The 13,697-nt window shown below is 37.7% G+C and overlaps 1 protein-coding gene across 2 annotated transcripts in view; it reads left to right on the top strand.

The window, feature by feature from the left end:
* LOC106882551 (uncharacterized) overlaps nt 1–11,434 on the top strand; it is a 45,019-nt gene extending 33,585 nt beyond the window's left edge. The window contains exons 2-3 of one of the 2 annotated variants that reach the window (XR_008266778.1): nt 523–7,120; nt 10,611–11,434. Coding sequence is in view for 1 of the 2 variants with exons in the window: in XM_052976729.1 (XP_052832689.1) it covers nt 943–7,038 (6,096 nt within the window). In the remaining variant the exon portion in view is untranslated. Of the gene's footprint in view, nt 1–522; nt 7,122–10,610 lie in introns of those variants that run through there. The other variant, XM_052976729.1, reaches the window with a different exon arrangement.
* The last annotated feature ends 2,263 nt before the right edge of the window (nt 11,435–13,697 follow it).

Below are 13,697 nucleotides of genomic sequence, written 5' to 3'. Positions count from 1 at the left end.
GACGGGCTTCTTTCAGTTTCCGTCTACCAAATCCACTCACAAGGCTTTGGTCGGCCCAAGGCTATAGTAGAAAACACTTGCCCAAGGTGCCACGCAGTGGGACTGAGCCTGGAACCATGTGGTTCGTAAGCAAGTTACTTACCACACAGCCACTCCTACACCTATATTATTAATTATTTTTTTCTAATTTTAGGCATGTGGCCAGCAATTTTGAAGATAGGGAGTAGTCGATTACATCAACTGCAGTGCTCAACTGATACCTATTTTATTAACCCTAAAAGGATGAAAGGCAAAGTTGACTTCAGCAGCATTTGAACTCAGAACATAAGCAGCTGGAAGAAATGCTGATGAACATTTTTTCTGGCATGCTAACAATTCTGCCTGCATGCTGCCTTATTCATATTATTAAGGATAAAATCTGTTATTAGGCAGTAAATTTTCATTGTAGTGTAATTTTTGATATGTTCATTTTATCTTTTGATTTTCATTATATTGTTTTTTTTCTCTTTCTGTATTTTCTAGATTATGAAAGATCATTTGAAATTGGACACAACCCTGGATATTTGACTTCACTTCTCTGGAACCTGGAACTTCGATATTAAAAGACTTCCATTAGAGAACATATTTCTTAATTTCATTAACAAAAACAAAACAAAACAACAACAACAACAAAAAAAAGGAAAAGTAAAAATTTTTATCGCTCAAAGAAAGTATTTAGTACCCAGTAATAACTGTTGAGTCCACAAGCAAACATTAGAGCAAGCAGCTTTGAAAAAGGAATAGTATCCCCCCCCCCCTCGTCTTTTTTCCTTATAATCATAGTCTGACACAGCAGTTTGTGACTTGTGTTAACATGGATTTAAAGTGTGTCTAGAGATTAAACTTCAAGGCTGGTTTCACTTTAGTTATGTAAACAGTGAATCAACTGGCTAGAGTATAGATATGATGGATGTTCTCCAGTCTGCTGCAGATAAGATAGAAAAAGATGGTAACACTGAACCTGATGCCATCAAAGTCAAAATGAAAACAAGACCTCCTGTTAGTTCTATTACTAAGTTGACCAATGTTATTTCAAGTTGTGTGACTGTTGGAAAAAAGAAGGAAGTTAGCAGCATATACAATTCTACAAATGCAATTAAGAAGAGAAGATATTCTCATATTATAAATGCTCATAAAACTCAGGTTGAAAATACTAAAACGGATAATGAGAAGGATAACGACAAGAACAACAACAACGATGATGACAACAATGATGATGATGATGCTGATGATGATGGTGACAGAGACATCAGATTGAAACCAAAGTTATACATTGATGAAAGCAGAATGGAAACAGAGGCAAAACAGACTGAAAAGCATCCAAACTCTGCCGATGTATGTAACATGGAAACAAAGTTAACCGAAACTACCGAGCTACCAACGGAAGCAAGCAAAGACATAACTGGTGGCATGGTTAAAAAATCAAGCATTTCAGTTCCTGAATTGGCAAAGAAAGAAGACAATGTCAAAGGATGTAAAGATAGATTTGTACGCAAGTCGCAAGACTCTTCGGTTCAACCAAACATGTCACCTGATTCCACCACGTATATTGGAGATGATTTTTCTTTGCAGAAAATACAACGCAAAGTCTCTTTCATTTATGTGAAAAATAGTTTTATCTGCTTAAAATGTCTGAAAAAATTTTGTGGCGCTTCTCTTTTCCGTAAACACCTTTGGTGGCATCTTCATGGAAACACATTAAAAGATTATCTTTGTCCCTACTGCAACTCTCTGAGTGAGAAATCAAAATGTCCAACTGTTTCTAAAATAGTTCGGCTACTAATCTCTTCTGCTTCAGATTCTTCTATATCTTTAGAGACAAACTCTGTGTTTGGTCTTGAGAAAATGTCCCATATTTCTGGAAACGGTCCTCATAAGAATACAGCATCACAACAACTTAATAATTCTGATTATTATTGCTGGGAAAAATTGAAGTCAAAGCAAATCATTTCCTCTTCTGTATTGGAACATGGTGTTGGTAACGTAGCTGGTCTATATGACAATGGCAAAACAAATAAACCAATGGAGACAACTGATCAGGCTTTCACCCTTTCAGATGATGCTCCACTTAATTTATCTATCAATAGTGCCCACAAGATAAATCTCTTTTCTGACTCTAAAAGCATATCAGTATATGGAAACACTGAAGCCTCTTTGCCCAAAAACTATTCACAAAACTCTTATCACACATTCCTCAACGTAGAGCAAAATCAGTTGATATTCAGTGGAACTCATGGTATATATTTTTGTCAGGATTGCAACAGTAATTATGAATCAACTAAATCATTTTATGCTCATGTTTTATGGCATTTAGAATGTCAGTTAGCACTTTGCTCTCCGTGCATGGATCAATGTGACTATTTGGATAGCCCGACTGAAAAAAGACCAGGGAGAACTTGTTGTTTAATGGCTTACATTGTACTGTGTCTCTCGGAGGATAATGCTGTGAAGAAGCAGCTGAAAGTGTGCTGGAAAATAGATGAGAAGCACAATGCCACTTTCACAGTATATGTAACTATGGAAGGAAATACTGCTGAGCCAGTTGATGTCTGTAAAATAATCCCAAATGATGGTCACTCTGGATACTCAGTGAGAAAAATCAACATCAAAGATACCGTCTCTCCTCGTTTGGTTTCTGCTCAAGAGCATTTGCCTGTTTTTAACTCATCCGATTTAAGTTCCTTGATAACTCACTCGGACAAAACTATTCCCTACACAGGAAGGAAGTCTAAAGGTGTTATCACTATTATCTTATGTCAAAATATTTATGAATGTTTAAATTGTAAAGAAGAAATGTATTCTCATGACTTGCTGATATCTCATCTACTCTGGCATTTCCATTCACATGATCATCTTTGTACGTACCCTAATTGTTTAACCAAGCGGTCTTGTCCAGTTTTAAATAATGTTTTACCATGCATTCCAGTTTTGGACAGCAGTTTTAACGTTCAGATTCCTTTCTTCATAAGCTGGGAAGTGCTTCCTAGTGGGAAGACACACTTTTCCGTACATTTTATGAATCGTTGTAACAAAGATAAAACTGATGCCCAGCTAAATCTTAGTGGTCGTCTTAGCCCAGCTTCAAAGGATGGTGGCGTTTGCATGGACTTCGAAAAAGGCAGCAGAAACCTGATTCGACTTAAAACCACGTCTCCTGAAGTTGTTTCACTTACTTGTTTAAAAAAGACCAGAAACACAGAAGAAAATTCAAGTGGTGAAAAGCACAATGATAAACCTGCTTTGAGTGATGTGCGAGGCTTCAGTTCAAATGCTGCGTTAGACAAAGAGAAGCACCAATCTCCTTCTTGTACCCCTCTTTCTCAAAAGAAATCTGCTCCAGATAACTTAACCGAAGTCGATAATGTTCCGAGTCAATCAAATTCTGAAACAGACCCAAACGACAAGAAAAGTTCATTTGAAGGCTTTGAAAAAATGTCATTCATTTGTAAATCTGATCAGTACATATGTTTAGACTGTAGTAAACATTTCATAGTGCTAACTCATTTCAAATCTCACATTATGTGGCATTTCCATGTGTTGAAGAAGCTCTGCTCACATGGAGACGAGCAGACTTTTGATTGTCCAATCTTGAGAAACATCATGCTTTGCCTGCCCGACAGTGATAAGATGACGAAAACTGTTGAAATTCATTGGAAGAAAGAGTCTTCTGGAAAAACTACATTTAAAGTACAGACCTATTACCTGAAACCAGCAAAACCCAAGGTAAATTTAGAAAGTCACATAGATTTCACTGCTGAAAATTCTGACTCTGATACTGTAATAGTGATTGATGATATTGATGACAACGAAATGTTGCTTCGGCAATCTGCTTCCTCCGTATCATTTGACAGTTCTACATCTGCTGATACTGCATCGAGTCAACAAGAGACAACACCTCCTCTCACTGCTGCTACTAATAACACTACTTCTAGTACAGCTGTGACAGCATATAAAGAAAATGGATATGGAAGCAGTACCAGTATTTCAACTACTACACTGACAGAAGACAGTGTTTGCTCACCTGTGACTGAAGAAGGAAACAGTTCCAAGACATTTCCCACTGTCTTAGAAGAGAATAGTGTTTGCTCGTCTGCCACAAACCTTACACAAGTCAGTACTTGTACTGCTGCTGCTACATCAGCAAAGGACACCACTACCCATACTCCTTCCACTCCTCACATAGAATCTGGCTTTTATGCAGCAGATGGTGTCCATAATTCACCCCCTTATACATTAGCAATTAACACTACATCCATTCCTGCTCCCTCAACCACTTCAATAACAGAAAGTATTAGGACTTCACCAAATACTACAGAACAAGACAGTGTTCAGACTCCCACTGCTACTCCAACAGAAGACCCTTACAATCTGGTTTCCACTAATGGTGTAAGTGACAGTGTACACCTTACTTCTACCAATGGCATAGAAAGCAGGGGAGCAATTACAGATGATCAATCTTTAGGCTGTGAGGCAAAATCTGTCATTGAACATTCTTCTGTTGGTGGCTTTTATGTTTGTGGTTCAAAAGATTGCAAGTTTTCCAGCTTGACACCTGAACCCTTTTCAAAACATTTTACACAAGTCCACTCCGATGCTGCCATATACCCCTGTGCTCATTGCAGCATTCAAACAGAAACCAGTGAGAAATTATTGCAGCACATGGATTTGCATGCAACTAATAAGATGTTTCTATTATACCAGTGCAGTATTCTCAGTTGCAAGTTTGGAACAAATCTTCGCACTGAATTCTCAAACCATCTCCAGTTTTGTCATCAATCGAAATCTACATATTCATGTAGATATTGTAAAGTGGGTCATCCCAATGTTAATAGTCTCATTAAACACTTTGAATCCAATCTGCTCAAATTCATCCACTGCCCACATTGCAATGCCAGGGACACCAGTCGAATCCGTATACTCAACCACATTCGATTGAAGCACTCTGAGAAGCCACGGCAGATCATTGTCTCCAGTCAAATAATCTGTGCTGAGAAAAAATTAAATGCTGCTGTACCATTAGCAAAAGATACGGATAAAAGAACTGCACATAAGGCCAATGAAAAACTGGCCAGACCTGAGAGCAATTCAGATTCTTCAAAAGCCACAAAAACTGCAGAATCTACAGACAATTCTATACATGAAGAAATATTTGATACTAGTCACTCGTTCAGTAATAAAGATAAAACTGATGAAAGTAATGAAATGGGTAAAGAATCTGCAAAGGAATTAACTGCTGCAAAACCGAGTTGCATGGATGATACTGTCAGGTTAAACCAGAAATCTATTCAAGGAGAAGAGAGATTATTAGGGAAATCGACAGCTCGTAAAGCAAAGCAAAGAAAAAATGCTAATTCAAACAAGCGCAAGACTGGGAAAGATAAAACAAAAGCTACAGGGAAACCGCCAGTCCGCAAACTAAAAATTGTTCTTAAAAGAGTTGACAATTCTGTGATTTCGAAATCTGAAAATAAGGACAAAAGCACCTCAGCTTCTCCCAAAGTAACATCTCCTCCTTACAAAGAGCGAAATGTGTTCCAATTATTCAATGAAATTGAGAACAGCTGCCAAGTAAATAGTAGTTCTGCCATTTCTTCAGCAGATTGCCAAGAGGCAGCTGCTTTGAATATTGATGAGAACGCACCCAGCCTTGATAATGAGAAATTAACAGAGGAGGAGGCTTCTATTGAGCCATCATCACCAAACATCAAGGAAACTTGGTTTAATGAAATAAGCCTTGGAGGACCAATGTTGAACAGCCGACTGAAAATATGTTTTACCACCGAACAGGGGAAATATAAGTGTTTGTTGTGTTCTACAATTTTCAGCACTGTATATAAGATTCATTTGCATTTACTCAGTGACCATTTCCGTTGGCCTCTTTGGAACTGTATGGACTGTGGTGTCCGTTTTTACTCTCTTTCTAAGATACGCTCTCACTGCTGGCGTAAGCATAAATTCAAAGACCATAACATTAAACCTCTTCCACTACCGTTAATTACAATGGGTGATAATGGCAAGCCACTTGTAAATATGACAAGGCCTTTATCAGATTCAGAGAGAAGGAAGTCCACAGAAGACGAGTCTGGTGAAATGACAGCTGGAAATAAGAAAGCCCCAGGTTCAGATGGAAAGGAGGTTAGCCCTGTAAAAAGTAAAAAAAAGAAAAAATCAGTAAAAGTCCCTTCTAAAAAGACTTGTAAATTATGTTCATTTTCCTATAAGAAGAAAATGGAATTAATCATACACATGGTTTTAAGTCATAATCAAGAACTGAAAAAATCTATCAAAGAAAAAGACGTGACACTAATCGAGGAGTCTATTATTCGAGATGAGAGTGGAAAGTTTATTTGTCCTTTCTGTGAGCATTCTTGCAAGCAGAGGGTTGATTGTAAAATTCATATTTGGCGTGTTCATGTAGGACTGAAGTATTTGAATTGTCAGCATTGTAACTTTGTCACTTGGTTTTCTTCTTGTCTCCAGAAACATGAACAAGAAGAACATAAAGCTGAAGAGCATGCCAACTCAGAGGATGTGGGGTTGGCTATGCAGAAATCTCATGGGATAGATTCTACTAGACCTAACTATGCTTGTGATACAAGCTTGTCTAGAAATGGCCCTCAACCAGTTTCACCAAGTGTAAATGGATGCTTGGAGAAAAATGCTCCTGAACAGACTCATCTCCCGACTGTGGTTATGACACTGTCTGCAGGAGATGCAACTACAGCTGGATGCAAGCGGAAAGGAAAGGAGCCAGAAGAGGTTACGAAAAAGCTCAGTAAAAAGTCTTCGGTTCAACATAAAAGAAAAGTGTGGAAGAAAAACAAAAGCCCACAAAAGAAGTCTGTACCTCGGTTGCCAAGAATAGGCACCAAGAAAAAGAACAATACTAAAGATGCTAACAATCTGGCTGAAAGTCGTGCAGACGTGTCGAGAATATTGCTCTCTCTCTTTCAACAGACTCCATCAGAATCAACCCTAACCAACGACCAAACAAGCTAGAATTTGAATTATTTCTTTATCTGTATATTTATATTTCACTGTCTTGGAATATATGAAGAGACTCCTTCAGGCCATTGAAAAGGTAAGCAGTTTTAATGCTCACATCTTGGTTTTTTTTTTTTTTTTTTAAAATCTTTTATGTGTAGCCCAGCTACACATAATTGTTTTCATTCATTTGTTTTAATGTTCCTTTTTTTTTTTGTTTGTCTTTTTGTTCCATTCATTCCGTCCAATCCTCTGAACCAGTTTCTCTTATATTCACCTTCCTGTAACTTAAGGGTATGTGCTGACATCTCTTCGCTATCTTCCTTCCTTTTCCAATCGGGGTAGCTATATATCTCCTCTGCTGCAAGACACCTGTTTCTGTCCATCAGTCACTTTAACCTCTCATCACTGGCCAAAAAAACCCACCTCCCTCAAAAACGTGAGAGCAGGAAGTTTGTCTTTTCTGTGAAGGTCTGAAGTATTTGAACTGTCAGCATTGTAAGTTTGTCACTTGGCTTCTCCAGAAACATGAACAGAAAGAACAGAAAGCTGAGGATACTTCAGTTGTGACGGATCTTGTCTTGCAAATTACTAATAACCTCACTAGTGCTGGTGCCATGTAAAAAGCACCTAGTATACTCTGTGTAGAGGTTAGCTTTAGGAAGGACATTGAGCTGTAGAAACCATACCAGAGCAGACATTGGGGCTTGGTATAGTCTCCAAAGCTCTTCAGCTACTATCAAACCATCCAACCCATACCTAGGAAAATTGGATGTTAAACAATGATGATTTTCTATGCCAGCACAAGTTGGACAGGTGCTTATTTGAGACAATATCTTGTGGCTGGATAAGATTGATAAGCTGGCAGATCAGTCGTAGCACGCTGAGCAAAATGCTAAGCAATATTTTGTTTGTCTTCATGTTCTGTGTTCAAATATTGCCGAGGTCAATTTTGCCTTTCAGCCTTTTGCAGTCGTTAAAATAAGTACCACTTGAGTACTGGGATTGATGTAATCAACTTACCCACTCCTCTGAAATTACTGGCCTTGTGCCAAAATTTGAAACCAATATCTTATGGCTGGGTACTTTTCCTGTCACCAACCTTTGCTTGTGTTACAAGTATGGGATTTTTGTTTTACTCCTTTTCTTTGAGCATGCAGAGCTACAAGACATAATGTTCACTGGGAATGTAAACACAAGAACACAATGTTTTTGTTTATTTTACTTAAATAATCTGGAAGAAAGAATAATAGATGTCAACTTCCATACTTTCTTATACAAATGTGACAGGCTTCCATGGAGTCTCTGTCTACCAATGCCTCTCACAAAGTATTGGTTAGCCCAAGGCTATAAGATATTTGTTCAAGCTGCAACTCAGAAAACAAGAGCATCAAGATATAAATTATTAGTTTCAAATTTTGGCACAGGGCCAGCAATTTTAGGGGAGTGAGTAAGTCTATTACATCAACCCCCATACTCAACTGGCACTTATTTTCCTGACTCAAAAAAGGATGAAAGGCAAAATTGATCTCGGCAGAATTTGAACTCAGAACATGCAGACAGATGAAATGTTGCTAAGCATTTCAGCAGAGAAAAATGGACAGTAAAGTGAATGAATGATATACACACACAATAATTATTCAGGGATTTGTTTATCATTATGGTTAAGAAGCTCATTTTGCAAACCATGTGGTTTCAAATTCAATCCCCAAAATCACAGCACTTTATGTGTCCAACCCATGCCAGCATGGAAAATGGATATTAAAGGATGATGATGATGTGGAGGTATATGAGTGATAGGGAGATGGGTGAGCAATAGGTAGACAGTTGGGGTAGGACCCTGGATGCAGGTAGGTAGGAGTGGGCAGGAAATGTAGTTTTGGCAGGGTACACAATGTCTCAGTCTCTTAAGTACTAGCCTTGTGTCAGTGTAAATTTTACTATGGGTGGTTGGGCCTTCTGCAGCACTGTTTATTTCCATCAATCAGTTTGATCATTTGTCATCTTCCTTGGTCTTCCTCTTCCAAAGTTTCTGCATCACACTTCCTTATGTGGCAATCCTTCCCCCAAACCAGCTTGGCCCTTTTCTCTTGCAAACTACATCTGATACCTCTTATACCCAGCTTTTCTCTCCACTCATAGTCGATGTATAATGCAGGCCAGCATTATACATCTACTGGAACATGCTTGCTTCATTTCTTTCTACATTTTGTAAATCAAGGCCCACTTCTCACTATCATGCAGCATCACAATTCTACCATAAACTTCATGCAATCTGCCCTTCACTGTGAGAGGATATTGACGTTGCGTTCCTTAACCCTTTAGCATTCAGATTACTCTGTCAAATGTAATGCTTTATTTATTCTTATTGTTTTGAATTAATCAAACATCATCTCATAGCTTCAAGATTTCAATGATATGATTGCTTATTTTTAGAATGACATTATTGTCTAGATGCAAGAGACAGGACCTGACCAGGTCAAACATAAGGCAGGTAGAATATTTGGGCTGGATGTGGTTGGTTTAAATGCTAAAGGGTTAAACTTTTTTGAAGTTTATTCAGCCCCTGGCCATTATTCTTTCAGAACAATCATCTCCCCAAACTAATTATGTCATCTAGGTAACAGAAGCTATCAACAACTTGTAGTAAGACAGCCAGCCATTTGATAGAACATATTTCTATGAACTGCTTCAGTACATCTGCCACATACAAAGCCTTTTTTTGTGTTAGCCTACCTGTGATTCCGGTGCACTTCCTCTGCTTCTATCGTTTACGCTAGGCTAAGGCAAATGAGTTGCCAGAATTGTTAGCACGATGTACAAAATGCTTAGCGGCATTTCATTCGTCTCTCAATTTTGAGTTTAAATTCTGCCAACATCAACTTTGTCTTTCATCCTTTGCCTTTCATCCTTTCAAGCTGTGTCTCTATAATGGAAAGGATTGTTTACACTAGGCACATCATATGTAAGTTCCTACCTACCCCTTTTTATGCATATCAGGTGAAGCCATTTCCCTGGCAATACTAGGGTCTTGTTTTTTTTTTTTTTCCAACTTACTAACACCTAAACTGCTGATCTCTATTGTGGAGGGAACATATGGAAGAGTTAGACCTGGGAAGACATGCAACAAAGTGGTGAAAAAGAGTCTTCAGATGTTGGGCCTCACAGAGGGGATGACATAGGATCGAGACTCCTGGTGGTTTGCTGTGCTTTAGAAGACACTTCAGGCTAAGTAAAATTGAGGTGGTCCTTGCATGTCTTCTGCATCTCTCTCTAGCTGAACATTCCTAATCTTGTTGGCTTGTTGGTGCTGGCGCTATTTAAAAAGCACCTGTACCAGTGCCATGTAAATACATCCAAGCCAGTGCTGCATAAAAGCACTCAGCACAACAGACATGGAGCCTGGCCAGCTCCATTCAAGCTCCTTTCCAACCTATGAACAGCATGGAAAACAGACGTTAAATGATGATGATGATTCCCCCATCAATTCTCACGAAACCATTTGTTCTTGTTCCTATACATTATTTGCTTATTCTATGTCTTATGGTAGAACATTTCAGTAATCCAGTGTTTTTCTTTTCTTGCAGGACAAAAGAACTTCTGGAGAAGACGGAGACAAATATTTTCAAATGGCTGTTTATTAATAAAAGATGGAAGTCTTGTTCATTTATGATTTTTCATTCGTTATAACATCGTTAAAACAGTTTCTCTTTGTATATGTTTTTCCTGTTTACATTGAAAAAAAAGACACTTTTCATATTGCATCGTCAGTTATTATCTTTCCTCCCCATTTTCATTCCCCATATTTTGGTGTTAGCAACAAAATGATAATTGGATATTGTTTATTTATATTTTTGTTAAAAACAAACATTTCTGTTAAAAACCCCATTTTTTATGTGTTGTTTGAGAAAACATTATACAAGTGACCATTGTACATTGTATTTAAATGTTTCCTTGTTTCTTGTTATCTTTTGTGATATTTTGTTTAAACATTGTGTAATTTTCTACTTGTTGACTCTTTAAAATTAACAGTTGTGTGTTGCCTTTTCGTCGAAACATTGTCAATATGGCATTTTTTAAAGTCTTAATTAGCATTTTTAATATTCATTCAAATGGCTCTACTGCAAGGGAATGGACAAGCACATAGCTGTAGGCCTGAAAGTAAGAGCTTTCATGTTTAAAAAAGAAAAAAAAACAAACAAAAGAAAACTGAACAAAATGTTTATATAAAATTCTACTGGGCAAGTTGCCCAAACAATTTATTACATTCCAAAGACAATGGATCATTTATTAAGTTCTAGAAATATTTTTCAATGTTCTAATGTCCCGAATTTTTTTCTTTCATGTTCAATGTGTTTTGTTACTGTTTTAAGCAATCCGTTTAATTAATAAAACAATTGTTTTTATATATTGTGATTGTGATAGAGCCAGTTAATTTGTGTTAATTGACTATATGTTTGCCACTTAATAATAATAATTGTGTGGCCCATGGCAAACAAACTGATGTAGGCCAGAAGCACACCTATCAGTGGCTATGGAGCTCAGGGCTAAAGGCAGGGAGTGAAATCTTCATCTTAGCTGCTAAAGATCAAAGCTTATTGACCCAGCATTACCAAGCCAATGTGATGAAACATGAAGTTGACTCACAGTGTTAATTCTGCAACAATGAGATTGAAACAGTAGATCACTTAATCTCTGGATGTAAGGTTTTAGCACCAATGGAGTATATCTCAAGACATGACAGAGTTGGTCAATATCTACACTGGTTGATATGACAGAGTTGGTCAATATCTACACTGGTTGATATGTTGGCATTCTAAAATCAAAGCTGTTGACAAATTGGATAAGCGCCACCCTGAGGCTGTAACTGAGGAAGAAAATGTAACTATTCTCAGGGACTTTTCAGTGCATACACACAAAACCACTAAGGCTAATGAACCAGATATTGTTATGAAAGACCAAAACAATAAAATCTGTTTATTGATCGACATGAGCATTCCTTGTGATCATATTTTGGCAAAAGAATTTAACAAGCTCAGAAAATATAAAGATTTGTTCGTTGTAATTTTAAAAATGTGGCATCTCAAGGCAGTTACAGTACCAGTGATTGTAGGAGCACTTGGAATGATTAAAAAAGGAACTGAAAACTTTTTGAGAATGATCCCTGGTTTGTTACCCATACAAGAAGTGCAAAAAATTTATCTGGTATCTTTTTTCATTTTTTCTTTCATTCTTTTTTTCCTATCACATGACTTCGTGCATGAACAATCTAGTGTGTTTATATTAATGGCCTACCAATGTATACAGTGATTATTTTTTTTTGGCCCTAGGTGTCAGGAAGACACTCAGCAAGAAATGGAAACAAAATTCAAAGTTGAATCTCACAATAATAATCATGAAATAAAAATTGGCAAAATGAGTAAACTCAAGACTAGATGCCTTAGGAATAATAACGAAAAAGGCTAATTATTATTTATCTCAAATCCCAGGAATTTTAAAATGGAAGACATTCAGAAAATAGTAATCATGGGTACTGCTCATATCCTATGAAAAATGCTGTCTTTATAATTCCAAAACAATCATTTTTTACATATCACCAGAAGCTCATTTTCTAAAACAACACTTCTCATGAACACAAAGCACAACATTGAAACACAAACTCCTCTTACCAAATTATGTTCTTCCCTCCAAAGCATGGCAATTATCAACCATCTCAGTCACAATGCCCACTGGAACTTCAAACTTGCTGTTTCTTGAGGTCTTTGGATAAGACTTGGACTCCACTCGTACAAACACAAAGCAAAATCCAAACATCATTCTAATATTTTTCTGTCTTTTCTGTGTGTTATGCTTACACCATCAGAGGAAGTAATAACTCAAATGTAGAAATATAGAAAGGGAGAGGAAGGGGAGAAAGGGAAACAAAGAAAGAAACGATACAGGAATAGTGGAATCAGTGAAAAAAACAGAAAAGAAAAACACGTGCGCAAGAGAGGGGGGGGTCTATATTATTAGGGAGAAAGTGATAGATAGGTAGGTACAACAATAGGTACAGGTGTAGCTGTATGGTAAGAAGGCGGTGAGCTGGCAGAAGCGTTAGCACGCCGGGCGAAATGCTTAGAGGTATTTCATCTGCCATTACGTTCTGAGTTCAAATTCCGCCAAGGTTGACTTTGCCTTTCGTCCTTACGGTGATTGATAAATTAAGTACCAGTTGTGTACTGGAGTTCGATCTAATTGACTTTATCCCTTTGTCTGTCCTTGTTTGTCCCCTCTATGTTTAGCCCCTTGTGGGCAATAAAGAAATAAGAAGCTTGCTTCCCAACCTCATGGTTTGGGGTTCAATCCTATTGCATGGCACCTTGGGCAAGTGTCTTCTACTATAGCCTTAGACCAACCAAAGCCTTGTGAGTGGATTTGGTAGATGGAAACTGAAAGAAGCCTGTTGTGGGGTCCACCAAGGTTCAGGCCTCAGTCCCCTTTTATTCATCATAGTCCTCCAAGCAATAACAGAGGAATTCAAGACGGGTTGCCCCTGGGAGCTCCTCTATGCTGATGACCTGGCCCTCATAGCAGAATCACTACCAGAACTAGAGAAGAAATTTTTGGTGTGGAAGCAAGGTTTAGAATCAAAGGGCCTTAGTGTCAATGTTGCAAAGACCAAAGTTCTAGTA

This window comes from Octopus bimaculoides, chromosome 25, assembly GCF_001194135.2.
Source record: "Octopus bimaculoides isolate UCB-OBI-ISO-001 chromosome 25, ASM119413v2, whole genome shotgun sequence".
Classification (NCBI taxonomy): domain Eukaryota; kingdom Metazoa; phylum Mollusca; class Cephalopoda; order Octopoda; family Octopodidae; genus Octopus; species Octopus bimaculoides.
The sequence above is the reverse complement of the archived record's forward strand: the minus strand, read 5'-3'. Positions and strand labels throughout refer to the sequence as shown.